This window comes from Carassius auratus, unplaced genomic scaffold (genome assembly GCF_003368295.1).
Source record: "Carassius auratus strain Wakin unplaced genomic scaffold, ASM336829v1 scaf_tig00214198, whole genome shotgun sequence".
Lineage (NCBI taxonomy): Eukaryota > Metazoa > Chordata > Actinopteri > Cypriniformes > Cyprinidae > Carassius > Carassius auratus.
Window position 1 is genome coordinate 33812 of NW_020527553.1, and position 15418 is coordinate 49229.

Here is a 15418-nt window from a genome sequence, read left to right on the forward strand (position 1 = left end):
ACATGAAAAATTCAAAACATTTCCTTGAAAAATCACACCGTCTCACTGTCTGCTCTTAGTAGCTCTCTCTCTTTCAATTACTTGGAGACATAAAAAGAAATCTAGCCATTCAGTGTTCTGAAGAAATCAGATGACTTTTGGCCATTTGGCTGTGATCCGTTATTTATTAATTCTGCTGGAATAACTGTCTAACTGGGGCATGGGGGGAAAAACAGACTTCATTAAAACTTTAGTATGATCAACAAGCGTTCTAAAGCATAATCACCACTGAACATCAAAATAAACCAACCCAGAATATTAGATTCATTTCATATGGGGGAAGGTTTGACAGCATGCCAGGCATCTGTTAATCTGAATTCCAAATATAAAAGAGGAGAGCCATTAAAAAAAATAAAAATAATAATTCAAAAAGTTACAGACAGTTGATATCATGATGGTGAAATTCATAGAAAGTGTCTTTTAGAAGCTACATGATGGATGGATGGCCATGGGCAAAACGGTCAGAAATGCAGCTTCAAACTTTCAATAAGATAAGGTTATGAGTTTTTTTTTTTGTTATATCTGTAAAAATAATAGAGAAATAACTGACAATAGGTAGGTGAATTAATGAAAATAAATAAATAAAAAAAAGCAGCACAACTGTTTTCAGCATTGATATTAATAAGAAATGTTTCTTGACTTAAGCACTAAATTAGCATATTACAATGATTTCTGAAGGATCATGAGACCTTGAAGTAGAGATCGACCGATATGGGTTTTTCTATAGCCGATGCCGATGTTTAAAGGTCAGGGTCAGCCGATGGCCGATATGTGCTGCCGATTTTTAGGGCCGATATCTTGGAGTCTTCCTCTTGATTTGCATGCTAAAATGTCACACTAATAATAAGTGTATGCACAACCTTTCTAAACTTATCATCATTTATTGAGCACTGACTTGAACCATCTCTCGAATCTTAATTTAGTGCACTGCACGGTATTAAAATAAAAAAATTTATCCAAAGTTAACCAAACAAATAAATAAACTGACCAAGTATTAAATATATATATTACCTGTTTTATATATTACCTGTTTTATATAAGTCAATCATTTACATAAAAGTTTTAGAGCATTTACATTTATCAAGTAGAATTTTAAGTTTGTTGGAACATAAATGTAAACGTAAATATAAATTTAAATAAATACAATTTTAGAAATAAAAATCAATTAAACTGAAAAATATATAAAAAAAATAATATAAAAAATAAATAGGCTAACAGTAGTGCTGCAAACACACTAGCAACTAGCAACATTTGTGTTTGGTATAAATGACACAGAACATCTAAAGTTAATTCTAATTTCAAACTTACATCGCAGTTTGTTCATTATTAAAATAAAGTCCAGTCAACCAAACATTTTAAAGGTTACACTGTTCAGTTTAAATACACCATATACCGGTCCTCTCTGGTGTTATGCCAAGGACGTTTTGCTCATGTGAAGAGGATGATTTGTTCCGTCTAGATTACACATACATACATAAGTTTTATCTTTTTTTTATTAACATTAAATTATTAAATTAAAATATATGAAATCAACTTCGTGCACATGGCATAATATCTTCTTTTTAACATAATACCCCGACTTCTTATCTCTCAGTCTGCTGTGATGAAGTGTTATCGTCACATAGCTCTCAATCCCCTGAGCGCAACAGGGGATGCTCGGGATAGTTCATCCACAACTTTTTTCTTCTCCTGTTCATAAAGATCTGGCACAATCTTTTCACTCTGACCTCTTTCCTTCATCATTATATCTGACAGGGAAGCCAAAATGCGCAGGGCGTTCAAGCTCCTCCGCTCCGCATTACCACTGAGTGTGGACTGAACATGCGCAATTTTTTTTTTTTCTCCATAATTCAATCCGCGGGTCACATGTGTGCCGAACCGAAGATTTTGATCTGAACGGATCACGGATCAATGATGATCCGTTGCACCACTACTATAGTGTAATTTGAAAACACTGCATTTTAAAATACAACAACGGGCACCACGAAACCGTTTAAAGAGGCGCGTTCAGCGGTCTCCTTGACGGGAAACAGTCAACAAAGTAACATGAACTCCAACGTATGGCGCGCTCTCTTCATTTTATCAAATGATCATAATCACATTTATTCATTTTACAGTCCTGCTAGTAGCATTTTATTCACACTAAAACCCCTTTAATTCTTGTGATAAGGCTTTTTTTCCAAGTGGCTTTTGCACATAATAATAATAATAATAATACCGCTGCAGACGGATTTTGCAGAATTAAGGTTATCACTTGATCGTTAATTTAAACGACGATCGATCATGGAAATTAATAAATGTTGACATCCCTAAATACAAATGAGTTGGATGGAAAACTGGTTTTTGTCTGCATCAAACCATGCTTCCGAACAAATGTTATTCACCGTTCTGGGCAGCTCCAGGACAGCTGTCTCTCCGAGCGCGGTGCTGTCTGTGAGTGGGGCGGAGTAACGGAGCACTCAATCACGCTGCAGTGTTTGTGAGAGCTGCCAACTTCTCCACTCCATTTACAGAGTGAAATTCTCTGACTACCTTTATCTCCCAGGTCTGTTGTTGAATCTTCCAAAAGTTTTGGCTTGGGGTGCTTCACATGCAGTGGCAGCAGCAGCACTTTCCACAGTGCCAATAACACGGGGCTGCCCGCAGACGTGCCTGACTTTAAATTGGCGCTACTAAACACGGATATCGGCAGATATATTAAAAAAATGACAAATATCGGCCCGATATATCGGCCAAGCGATATATCGGTCGACCTCTACATTGAAGACTGTTAAAAGCTGTTAAAAATTCAGCTGTCATCACAGAAATTTTTATTATTATTATTATTATTTTATATATTAGAACAGAAAACAGTTATTCTAAATTATATTTGTATATATTTTTTTGAATTATATATGACAACATTTCACTTCAACTTTCAACTTTTTGAACAAATAAATGCATATTATCGACTCCATGAAGCACAATCTTTTGAATGAGAATACATGTACATATACATGTATAAACACATACATGTATATGAAATGGAGGGAGAGAAAGGGGCATTGGGATTGGGACATGACATGAGCCTGATTCGAACCTGTATTACTATAAGCATGTAAACTTCATATTTTAAATATACACTGCATTGCATCCATATTATGCATTGAAACAAAGTTTGGGAACAATGTGCTCATCAATGGTAGCATACCTGTGGCTGATCTGATCAAATCCATGATGACTGAATCGGCACCCTTGGTGTAAACTGTGATTTGCTCAGTCAGTGGGTGTTTTACCACCACTGACATCCTTTTTCTTGTGGAATCAAACCCCAGTGTGTGCAGAAGCTCAAAGCTCAGCTTGCCCAAGTGTGGAAGCTCCACGGTCACCTGGTCCGGTAAACGGCCGACAAGAGCACACTTATAGGCCCGAGCTGCATAAACCAACGCTGCCTCGTCTGGTGACTCTGCCTCATATCTGAGCTCGCATTCATCCTGAGCCAAAGCTTTTGTTTTATCAAAGTTGGGTGGGACGGGACTGAAGGCATGCTGCAGGTCATGCTCCGGACGTTTCTCCTCCTTCAGCTTTGTGAGTGTGCTTTCGGCTGAGGGGGAGGACAGCATGCTGCAGCCCACTTTATGGGAGGACGAGCGGTTGGTGGCCAGACTGGATGAGCTGCTGTTGTTGGAGCCAGAGGTCAGGCGGCTCGGAGTGAAGCGCTTGATGAAGTCCTCGATGGTCTTCACCGGAGACTTCAACTCGTAGCGACGCACCTTGATAAGATCCAAGAAACATTTGTCAAAACAAAACTCCTTAAATATTTGTGTGCATTTAATAATGTAGCCAACTGGGAGGATGTTTTGTTAATCATTCTATAACAGATGGCAAGGCAAAAAAATTTAACCGCACATACAACGACCTCAATAATTTTTGGAATACTTAAGCATACTGCATTCTGAACTCAAATAAAATATCAAACCAAGAAAAGTGTTTATTTTAAATGAAAGATTCACAAGACTAAAAAAATAATTACTTTTTTTGTTATGAATTATTCTTTTTTTTAATAAAAATAATTAAGATGTATTTAAAACAAGAAAAATTTAATAAATTAAAAATGATAAAAACATACAAACACCAGATCAAAATTACAAAAACTATTAAATAAAATTAACATTAAACCAGAACACTAAAATCAAATTTCATTAAAATTATGAACACAAACTATAATAATAGTATATCACCTAGACACTAAAATAACACTGGTGTGAAATAAATCCACTAATAAATCACTTTAACAGCAAATGGTTCAAAATTATCGCAAAAACTGGTTTCAGAAAAGTTAAATTGGTTCTAAGAAAAGCTATTAATTTGTTTGTAGATGCTACTTGGTTTACTTTACATTTTAATTAAAGTTAATTTATATATTTATTAGGGCCAGGTAAGTTAGTGCGTTATTATCATGCTAACGCATTAACTGATTAATGGCGATAATTATTTTATCGCGCGTTTATTCTTACGAAAGGTCCATTGTTCACTGGCTCTGAATACACATACGGACAATTCATGGGTCACAGGAAGGGATGCTTCTGATCAAATTATTTAGGCCAAGCATCAACATTCACAAACCACTGTCCACTGTTACTTTTAACATAAAAGAATGCAACGAGCTTGTAATCATGGAAATAGAAAGTTTCATTTTAGGGGCTAATAACCCCTAAAATTGTTTGCATTGGGGTCGCTTCGACCCGCGGACATGAGAAACAACTGCAGACTTGGCAACACTGGTTGGCCTTTACTACACAATCTACACAAAATTGATTTAAAAATCGGAGGCGATTCTTTGTCGATTTTGTGTAGCTTGTTGGTGGACTATGGCTCTGTGTAGTAAACGCCGCTCCACCTGAACCAGTGTTGCCAAGTCCACTGTTGTTTTTCATGTCCGTGAGTTGAAGCGACCCCAATACCAATAACGTGATGTTTAGACCCTTTAAAATGCGAATTTTACCAAGGCAACCCTGCCAAAAAACGTGTATTCTAACCCCGGGACACAATTTTTATCGGGGGAACCTCCTGGAAATGCAATTGGGCTAGTTTTGGACTAGTTTTGAGAAGCAAGTGGGCAGGATTTGTTTTAAAAAACCTGGCAACCTGGAGATGTACTTCTAATCACAGGATTGCCTTTACTGACGAGATGCGCATAACAATCGCATTCGATTTTTTGCACAGCCCTACTTTACAGATAGATTGCTTTTACCGCTCCGAATATTCACACAATCATGCAGCACGTATCAGAAAATCTGATCTCCGGCACGGTTAGCGCGCACAGTTACTGATCTATATATAACTGAGCTGCGCTCTGGCCTACCTCTTCCAGCAGGAACAAAACGATCACACTAGTCAAACCAGGCTTTGGGGTCAAAATCACGGTTGAGAATGCCTAGTGGTAGCACACCCTAATTCTTTTCCCGCATCCCGCACACACAAGTCTCTACCCGCCTATCAAGTGTTGTCCTGCGCTGCACTCTACTGCGATGGGTCCCACGATCGTGCAGGTCTCTAATAGTAAAGTCCCTGTTATAATGTAATGATTGAGGCTCTGTACTCTGAGCATAACTAGTTTTTCTATTTTCTATAAAAACTTTATTGTCCTGACAGTGACAAATAACTTGTTTTATATTTAATTACATTAATGTTATAAGTTGATATTTTGTCTACAATAAATATTTTAACTGCTACTATGAAAAAGGAATATTGCTATAAAAAGCACCTTATTTACTTTTGTTCATATAGCAGTAGGCATACTATTAAATGAATAGTACAATACACTACTTTTGAATGCATTCTAAGTTTTGTGCATAATGTGATTAATCACGATAAAAAAAATTGTTGCCCAGCACTAATATTTATATATCTATTTATTTATTAAATATTTCATTAAGATTGTGTTTGACAAATGTAAATTAATTTACAGAATTAATTTATTCACAACCGCTCTCAGAAGAGAGGATTAATTAAAACAACTGCGATAGAGAGACTGCAAGTTAATGCAAATGAATTATGGCAGAACTTTAAGCAGCCATCAATTTAATCAAACACCAAATGCAAATCACTCAGCCCAAGATCAGACTTGTATTATAAAGGGAGGACACGTCTTTGATCGCAGTATCTGCCTGGTCTTAAATACACGTGCTAAAGCTGGAATGGCTCCAGAAAAGGTGGATTTTGAGGGCATCTCATGCCATAAACTAGTAGAGGGCAACATTACACATTTGAAAGATAGAATATTAACATCTTTTACTCAGAAACAGGAAGTTGCTCCAATTCTCACAGCACAAAACCACCAAAGGAAGTTAACTGCGGCCAAAAAACACCACAGCTACACACAAGACATTAATAAATTTGTGTGATCAAAATCTGACATGAGACACTTTAGTTGTCCTGAGATTAAAACGAATCTCAATCTTAAACCGCTATTTAACCGATATCCATGACCTCAACAGCTATTAGTAAAGCATGATACATGACAAAAAAGCTACCAGGATTGAAATGACTATACAACTGACTATTTACTTTCTGCACAGACTTCCTCTCAACGGAATGTCCTGAATTGCATCACATTACTGACGTAAAGTAGGTTGCAAATGTTTCAGTTAATTCCTGGTGGTCGGTCTGCTTACCTTCTGCCGGGGTTGATTGGGTGAGGACACAACCACAGTGTTGCAGATAGTGAGAGCAATGAAGAAGTCAAAGACGTCACACAGGTCAGGAGGGATCTGGTTCAGGGACTGACTGTGAAAACGCATGAACTCCATCTGACTGCTGCACTCATTGACTTTATCCATGAGCTGGGGATCTGGAGTAATATCCTTTTCCTGTCAAACCGATAAATAAAAAAGAGCAAATATGGTTAAGCATTGGGATACTGAGTGATACGTGTACAGCTTAAGGTGGAGAAGATATGTTTTCTAACCATGGGACTGCTGAAGGCAGTGTGTTTGGACAGAATGCTGGCCCGTTTGGCTTCGGCTCTGCTCCCGGTGCGACGGTGAGATTTGGTGCTTTGTGATCGCAACACTACTTTTCCACTCTGGTGGCTGGTGACGCTGTCCCGCCGTGGAAGGGTTCCACCATGAGATGTACAGTCCTCCTCTTCTGAATCCATTTCTTGGTACATAGCAAGCCTCTTCGCTGTGGGAAAGACATTCTTTGAAACATTTGGCCTGTACGTTGAAGACCTAAGGCTTCTGCCACTTTTTCTTATGCTAGTGTTTAATCTGAGCTGCCTTACTGGCATTCATTCATTCATTCATTCATTGATTTCAATACACAGGCATTTTAGTGCGTTTAGTTTAAATAATCTTTTTAATATTTTTTTTTTTATACAAGTCTTTTGTGCTAACCAAAGCTGCATTTATTTGATTAAAAAACTATAATATTCAGAATTTGTATTACTATTAAATGCACTGTTTTCTATTCTAGTGACATTTAAATGTATTCCTGTAATGGGACAGCTAAATTTTCAGCAGCCATTACTCCAGTCTTTCTAATATATTGTTTTGGCGCTTAATAAAAACATTTCTTATTATTCTCAATGTTAAATATTTAATATTTTTGTGGAAACTGCAATCTGCAATCCTCCCAGAATACTCTAACAATTGTAAAGTTTCAAAGTACAGCGTTAATTGGAATAGGAATTTGTAAAATTATAATGTCTCTTAATTTTGTTTAATTTATAATTCATTCTTGCTGGATAAAATTATTAATTTCTTTTAAAAAATAATTGTGGGTAACACTTTAGATAAGGGACCAATTCTCACTACTCATTGGTTTCTTATTAGCATGTGTATTACTAGTGACCATAATTTGCCCCATATCTAAAGTTAACAACTACCTTACTAACCAGAATTTATTGAGACAAAAGTAATAGTTAATAGTTAGTTAATAGTGAGAATTGGTCCCTGAAATAAAGTGTGAGCTAATTCTGCTACATGTATTTGAATGATCTTCATTTGCAGGCTTTTTGATATGTGCCATTAATTGTAATCACTATGATTAATTACATTAATTGGCATATCATGTAATTAAATCTATTAATATTTTACATGATTGACAGCCCTATTGTTTATAGAGTGTAATGCTCATTTACAGAGAATTAATGGTTTGCAAACTACATTGACCCTTGCTTTAACACTGAAGATGCTGAGAAGCCTAACCATTGGCATCATGCGAGTACTCGACTCCTGCCACAGTACAACGGCGAAACACCATCTTGTTTTCTGTGAGAGTGCCGGTCTTATCAGAGAAAATGTACTGCATCTGGCCCAGGTCTTCTGTGATGTTCAGAGCCCTGCACTGGAGGTGAGAGTCTGTTTCCTCATCGTACAGCTCCATGTCCTGATGGATAAAGTACACCTGGCATATCTTCACTATTTCAATGGAAACAAAGAGCGAGATTGGGATCAGCACCTGCACCAGAGAAAAAGAGAAGTAGAGAGGTTTGTTGTAGGTTCGTGCAGAGTCATCATTTCAACTACTGCTGAGCCTACAAACCAGGTGGGAAATAAAGGAAACGTTCATCCAAAATTGAAAATTCAAAAGTGAATCATTATTTAATTGCATGGTGACTTAAAATCGAAAAGAATTAGATTTCTTCTACATACGGAGCATCAATGTTAATCTGAAGCACATGGTAACATTCCCCTTACACAACTTGCTTTTCACCTGCAAAACTATAATCATGGTCAGGAAGAGATAAATGGCTGAGACCACTGGAGATAAATCTGTTCCTTCTGGGCTCAGGACGTCAAAGACAGGCCTCTTATCTCCATACTGGAACATCCACAGGCCATGTCCTAGAGGAGGAGGTTTCAGAGACAAACACTTGACTGTATATGGCATGGTAAAATGGAATCTTTTTTTTTTTTCACTGAAGATGTTCAAGGAATCTAAAAATGTTGAATTAAACCAGAACAAACCACTGCTTCCTCTAAAACGCTTCCTCAAATCAGATACATTCAATCAGTCACTGAAGAAGTATTTCTATTGTGGTAAAATGCATAAAAATATAAATCTTTTGCTGAAAAAGGAATTAGAAATGGTTTATACTTTAAAATAATGAGATTGTCTGAAATAAACATTTCCACATGCTTAATAAAATACTTTTAACTTCATCTTGTTTGATTATGTTTTTGGTTTTAATTTGGGATATAATACAAAGATAAGATTATTCATAACAGATGAATCAGCATAAGAGCTTCACATCACGTAACACTTTAGTTAAACAACAACAACAAAAAACAACTTAAAACAGTAACTTACACAATAGTAGGTAATATTATATGGAGAGTTTTAAAACAGCCATTATATGCAATAGGGACTTCACAAGCACTTCACTTGACCGCATTAATGACTTGGAAGAAAAACTCCCCAAATGCATTACGTACCGATGGCGGAAAAGAGGCACATGACCAGAAGGATGATGACACACCAGAACACATCTACATTCATCTGCCGCTCCAGTTTGCTGCGTTTATAACGAGGGCCGTTGTTGTTCAGCATTGCTTTTGTTTCATGACCTAAGAATCAGAGCAAAGCAAAACATTCACTTTTTGTAAAATGACATTAGCTGCAGCAGTCAGTTATCAAACAATTTCTATGTAAACATGAAAATTACAAAATCACACAATATTTGCAATTTTTTTTTGTCTTAATACAAAGTATTTAACATACCTTTTTGATTCTTTCATACCATTTGTAAAGTTTTTTAATTTTATTTTATTTTTGGTGACATTTAAATATAAAAATGTGTAAAATTTATAATACTAATGATAATGAACTAATGATAAAAAAAACACTTTTTTGTGATGGTGATTTAATTACAAAGATAAATGAGCACTGTTTGACATAATACATCATTTGAAATTTGGTGGAAATGACACTTTAGTGGACAGCATGTAAAATGAACCCACTGTAGAGGACATTTCCAGTCCTGATTAGGGAAGAAGCAGCGTACAGTACCTGCATAGATGACGATTCCTACAGCCTCCTCTGTGTTGCGGATGGTGCAGCCCCTGAGCAGCAGATTGTCTTTGTACAGGCCGTCTCTCCTCCCACTGCGATGGACTCTGTCATATACACCATGCAGGTTTCATTTATCACAGTTGCAACACAACAGATCTGCGAGGATTACACACAATCTAGCTCCAATTTGAATTCATCATTTGCTAGAACATCATTAGACAGGAAGCTAACAGAAAAAGTATGCTTTACGTAACGTATTGCCAAGGGATATCCACATAATTCTGCATCCCTTGTTGCTGACCACACCGATCCATAATATTTGACAGTGCACAGGGTCTCCCTCAGGATCCCTCTTTGCAGCACAAAATCAACAGTAAGCCATGATCTCAGTAAAACTGCTCTGTACACAGGTAAAGCCCTGAGGCACTGGAGCTCACATTCAGTCAATGCAGCACTTTCTGTAAAATCCCAAAGCCGTGTCATAAAAGAACTGAGCAAAGTGAAAAGATTTGCAGGATAAATAAGAGCGAAGGAGTGGCGGGGAATGAAATCTTAAATCCAACGAGACCTCCGATCTGAAGGTTGCGTGTGATTCCAACAACGGGAAAGGGTTCAAAAGGCCCCAGGGCTAAGCTTTCTGTTAAAATGCAAATTAACTCATGCTGAATGCTAAACACCTGTGGAGGGAGCTCAATAAGCTTTAATGCAAGCACTAATCCCAGTGCTAAATTCAGGATTACATCCGTTACTTAAAAAGCCATTCACTGATGCTGAACTTTTCCTTTTTGTTTTTTATTATCCGACAAGGCCACTAGCAAGTTTTTTTTTTTTTTTATTCCATAGTAGTGCACTTATCTTTGGGCTTGGCCCTGGTTCATGCCCAATCTTGCCATATTAGCTGTATGTACACCCCATGCTGTCAATCACAGTTCTGGTTTAGCTCAGAGCCATCTTCCTATTTGTTAGTTTGGACAAAAGGGTTAAAGTATGGTCCAGTTAGACTTTGATGGTACAGTTAATATTGTGAAATATTACTACAATTTTAAATAACTTTTCCGTATTAGTAGATTTTAAAATGTAGTTTGTTCATGTGATGACAAAGCTGATTTTTTTTACAATATTTAGAATTTTTAAAATGGAGAACCATTATTTACCATTAAAGTGATTGGACCAAACAACATGCCCATGCCCCCTCCAGGTATCTCCTTAGCATGCATTGCACATATTCGCCAGCTGGGATGGGATGATATCTTAATGCAATAATCTGTCTCTCCAACAAGACACAGTCCTTGGCGCCCACCATGCATTATGTACCCCCTTTTGCTCCGGTAAGCCACTTTGACAAAAAAAAATAAAAATTCTGGCAGCACACCAGAAGCATCTGTTCTCCATCATCCAGGGAAATAAAAATGTCATAATCCTTCTGGTTCCTGTCAGCTGACTCACTGGCCCGGTTGTCATTACTATACCATGTGCAGCAGGTTTTCATCTAAACACAGGAGATATACTTCAACCTATACAGCTTTACTACTGCTACAGCAGTCTGCTCAAATATATTATGCATGCTAATCTCAAGCCTTTGGCCTGTATGTGTTAGCCACCATTTAAGACTTTAAGACTGCAAAATAAACACTGTTCAATCTTAATCCACACTTTGAAAGTCTAAATACCATATTAACAAGCCTTTTAAAAAAGTGAGAATAGAAGTATTCCTGGCACCACTCAATGAAACAGGGGCATTTTCCAGTTTGATAAAGTGATTTAAAGAAGATTTTGTAGGATTTTAAATATCCCATCAGATAAATTGACATATACTGAAAGATACAGGCTTGATAGTAAAATGACTGACAGTTTTAGAATTAATTTTGTCATTACAAACCTTAAAGCGTTAGTTCAACCCAAAATTAAAATTATGTAATTAATGACTCGCCCTCATGTCGTTCCAAACCCTTAAGACCTCCGTTCATCTTTGGAACACATTTTAAGATATTTTAGATTTAGTCAGAGCTTTCTGTCCCTCCATTGAAGCTGTGTGTACGGTATACTGTCCATGTCCAGAAAGGTAAGAAAAACATCATCAAAGTAGTCCACGTGACATCAGAGGGTCAGTTAGAATTTGTTGAATGATCTAAACAAATTACGACTTTATTCAGCATTGTCTTCTCTACCGGGTCTGTTGTGATTGCGTTCACAACACTGCAGTTCTATTCTATTCTATCAATTCTAACTGACCCTCACGGGGACAAATACTTGTCAATACTTGAGACAAACAAAAAATCTTTTGTTTGTTGTTGTTTTTACAGTCAAACACAAAATAAAACAAAAAAACAAATATCCAATTTTTTATGTTTTTTTTGCTAATTAAATAGGTTAAACATTTGTCTTGTTTCCTGAGGCCACAGGAAGGGCGCAATGAGCAAAATAATGCAGCTCATTAAATTGTCAACGCAAGGAAATTACAGTCTATTAAAAAAAGTGCATTCCCTCTTACTTACAGATTCGAAAGCTATATTACTCTTATCTGTGTGACCAAAAACGAGGGAGTATTTCAGGAGTAAGTGAAAGTAAACGATTAGTTGACTATTAGGGGACAGCCCTAATATTTACGGATATAGCAAGGGGCAGTGGTGAAGGAAAATTGTTATATTGTTGTACTGTATTACTGTACCCATAGTAAAATTATAAGTGTCTATACTAATATGGCATAAATTGTTACAGTCAATAATATGAATAATAATAACAACATAAGGAAGGATCACACCTTTTTTCCTTTAGAAAATACATTTAGCATCTAAAAGCATCAGTTTACAACAAACGTGGAAAAACATTCCACTTCAGAAGCAGCATGTCAGCATTATTTATAGCCTCTTTCCATCTCAACCATAACACTTACAAGCAAAGACCAATTCCTACAGCACACCAGCAGAGAACGTTGCTGGTGAGAGGTGGCATAAGGTACAGTAGAATAATTAGGTAGAATAACAAGGTTGAAAAGTCACCAGAATAATGCTAGAGTAAGGGAAATACACACTGCCTCTCCATTACAACTGTATTAAACTGGATCTATGTGGGTCACAAAATAACCATCCAGCCCGTAATTCGAATCTCGGCAGCTAATGGAATTTTAATCAATGCCAGAAAAACAAAACAGTGAAAAGATCTGTTTTGTCTAAATGGTTTGTAGAAATGATGATTAAATATAATGAAGACGTACAAATTTCCAGATGGGATATTAAGTTATTAGCTATACATACACGGTTAAACTAATTTACAATACTCTGATTTAATCAAGTAAAGATTTTAGAGTGTAGAGCTATGAATTTTTTATTGGAACTAATAATGATTAATGCCATTAATCATGATTAGGTTGGGCCATAAATTAAACAATAATGTAAATGCAATTAAAATACATGAATGTATTATACTTACATGTATCCACGAAATCGGTTGAGGTCATTGTTGGGCTTCTCACATTCAACAACACTGTTGTATTTAAATGGGTCAAACTCACAGTCCTGCAAATGAAAAACAGGTTTGCAATTTGGGATCTGAACATATAAATATTTCAAATTAAATGATCAAAGGACAGTTCACCCAAAAATGAAAAGCCTGACATCTAATCAATCTCATGTTGCTAAATTTAGTCTATTCCTCAAACAAATCTTTTGGAAGACTCTGAATACGGACACAAATAGGCAAAAAAAAAAAAAGTTTTAACAATTTAATGTTTCATATTGTTCAGTATCGATAATTATTGACATTTTTTTATAACAATAATAAACCTCCAAATTTGTGAACGGTTTTCTAAAAGTTTAAACCGTTTCAACTTTGCATGGCTTTCTGTATATCTCTTGTGTGGCACACGAGCGCAGTCTAGAAAGTGCATGGAATATGCATTGTGCGTGAATGGCTTGGTTTTGGTTTTAACCCAATTAAGATCTTCTACGCATTGAGCTACTATATTTGTCTAATATTTTGATTGAATGACGCAGTAACTGTGTGTCTCGTGGGCTAGCTAGAATAACAAAACATTAAACTACGACCGCACTTACATCACCACATCTCATGCTCCACTGATGACGCTCCCTGACGTGTCGCACACCTAACATTCGATTGTACTATTTTTGCATGTGCACGTTTATTTTAAATTCGACTAATACACTTTTTTTTATTCACAATCTAGTCATCATCACAGGCAGACACAGAACTCATGTTCGTGTTTGTGTGTTCTGTCTGTGTCACTCAAAGCACGTGCCTATATCGTGCACTATATCAAACAATTAATATATCGTAAGGTGTACAGTCGATAAATATCAATACCCTTTTATCACCCAGGCTTAGGCACAAGATCTATTAACTAATATTTTTGTATGAAGCAATAGCGGATGGAACTTTTTCTGACATTCACTTTTTTTTTGCCACACCACTCCTTATCATTCAGTTTTTGTTGTCAAACTGTTCAGATAAACTCTCTTATTGACATCTTGAGACGTAACAAATAAAGGGGGGAGGACCAGTGAGGGAAAATAATATTTGACTTTGGTGAGTGGTGTGGAATTACTAAAGTTTTCTCAGTGGGCATGCACAGACCATCTGTATACACACACTCTCACATTAACTGTTCTTGACACTAGCATGCTTCTATTCCGTTCTTTACTCAACTTATGGGATTTCACAACAAACACACCACAGTCCTGAACACTCACCAGGTCGATAAAGCTGCGCACCACCTGCCTCTGCTTGAGGTTGGTTTCACCATCCAGTGTGGCCGTCTCAATGTGACACAGGCGGTCAGGGTCGCTACTGCTGAGCAGCAGAACATCCGCCGGGAGAATCTCGTTGCAGCGCAGACGAATGAAGTCTCCGACCCGCACCTCTTTCCAGTATTTCTCAACATACCGTTTCTCACTCCTACAAAGCACACAAACAAACAAATGTAACTTACCCTTAATCATGTCCCAAAGAAAAGAGGCTTTGTTACTTCACAGAAGCCGTTGTGTCCTAATGCCTTCTATTATTGAATATTCAAATCATTAAATTCAATTTTACTGTTCAAGTTTAGTTGGAATTGAAAGATGGATGGAAATGTTCTAGAAATCAAGAAAAACGTCAGATTCACTGACAGATAATACCACAAAAAACAAAACCAAGTCAGACGTTGGTGAAAACATTTCGAAACTTCACCAGGACAGATTATACAATATACATAAATTTGTTTTTCTTACCCACTGGAGTAGGGGTGCACCGATCATGATCGGCCGATCGTTAATGCGCATCTCATCAGTAAAGCCAGAAAAAAGTTGTTAACTGAGAAGATGCGCCAAAAAACGCTGAAAATGAAGTGAATTTGCGCATCTTCTCTATTAACAATGGCTCTGTG

The 15418-nt window shown here is 36.8% G+C and overlaps 1 protein-coding gene across 1 annotated transcript in view; it reads right to left on the reverse strand.

Moving 5' to 3' along the window:
* LOC113091485 (probable phospholipid-transporting ATPase VA) overlaps positions 1–15418 on the reverse strand; it is a 44439-nt gene that overhangs the window by 19586 nt on the left and 9435 nt on the right. The window contains exons 2-10 of the mRNA XM_026257048.1: positions 14745–14949; positions 13468–13553; positions 10036–10142; positions 9462–9593; positions 8740–8870; positions 8232–8484; positions 6989–7206; positions 6696–6890; positions 3230–3791 (exon numbers count right to left, since the gene is read on the reverse strand). Coding sequence (XP_026112833.1) covers positions 3230–3791; positions 6696–6890; positions 6989–7206; positions 8232–8484; positions 8740–8870; positions 9462–9593; positions 10036–10142; positions 13468–13553; positions 14745–14949 — 1889 coding nt within the window. The remainder of the gene's footprint in view (positions 1–3229; positions 3792–6695; positions 6891–6988; positions 7207–8231; positions 8485–8739; positions 8871–9461; positions 9594–10035; positions 10143–13467; positions 13554–14744; positions 14950–15418) is intronic.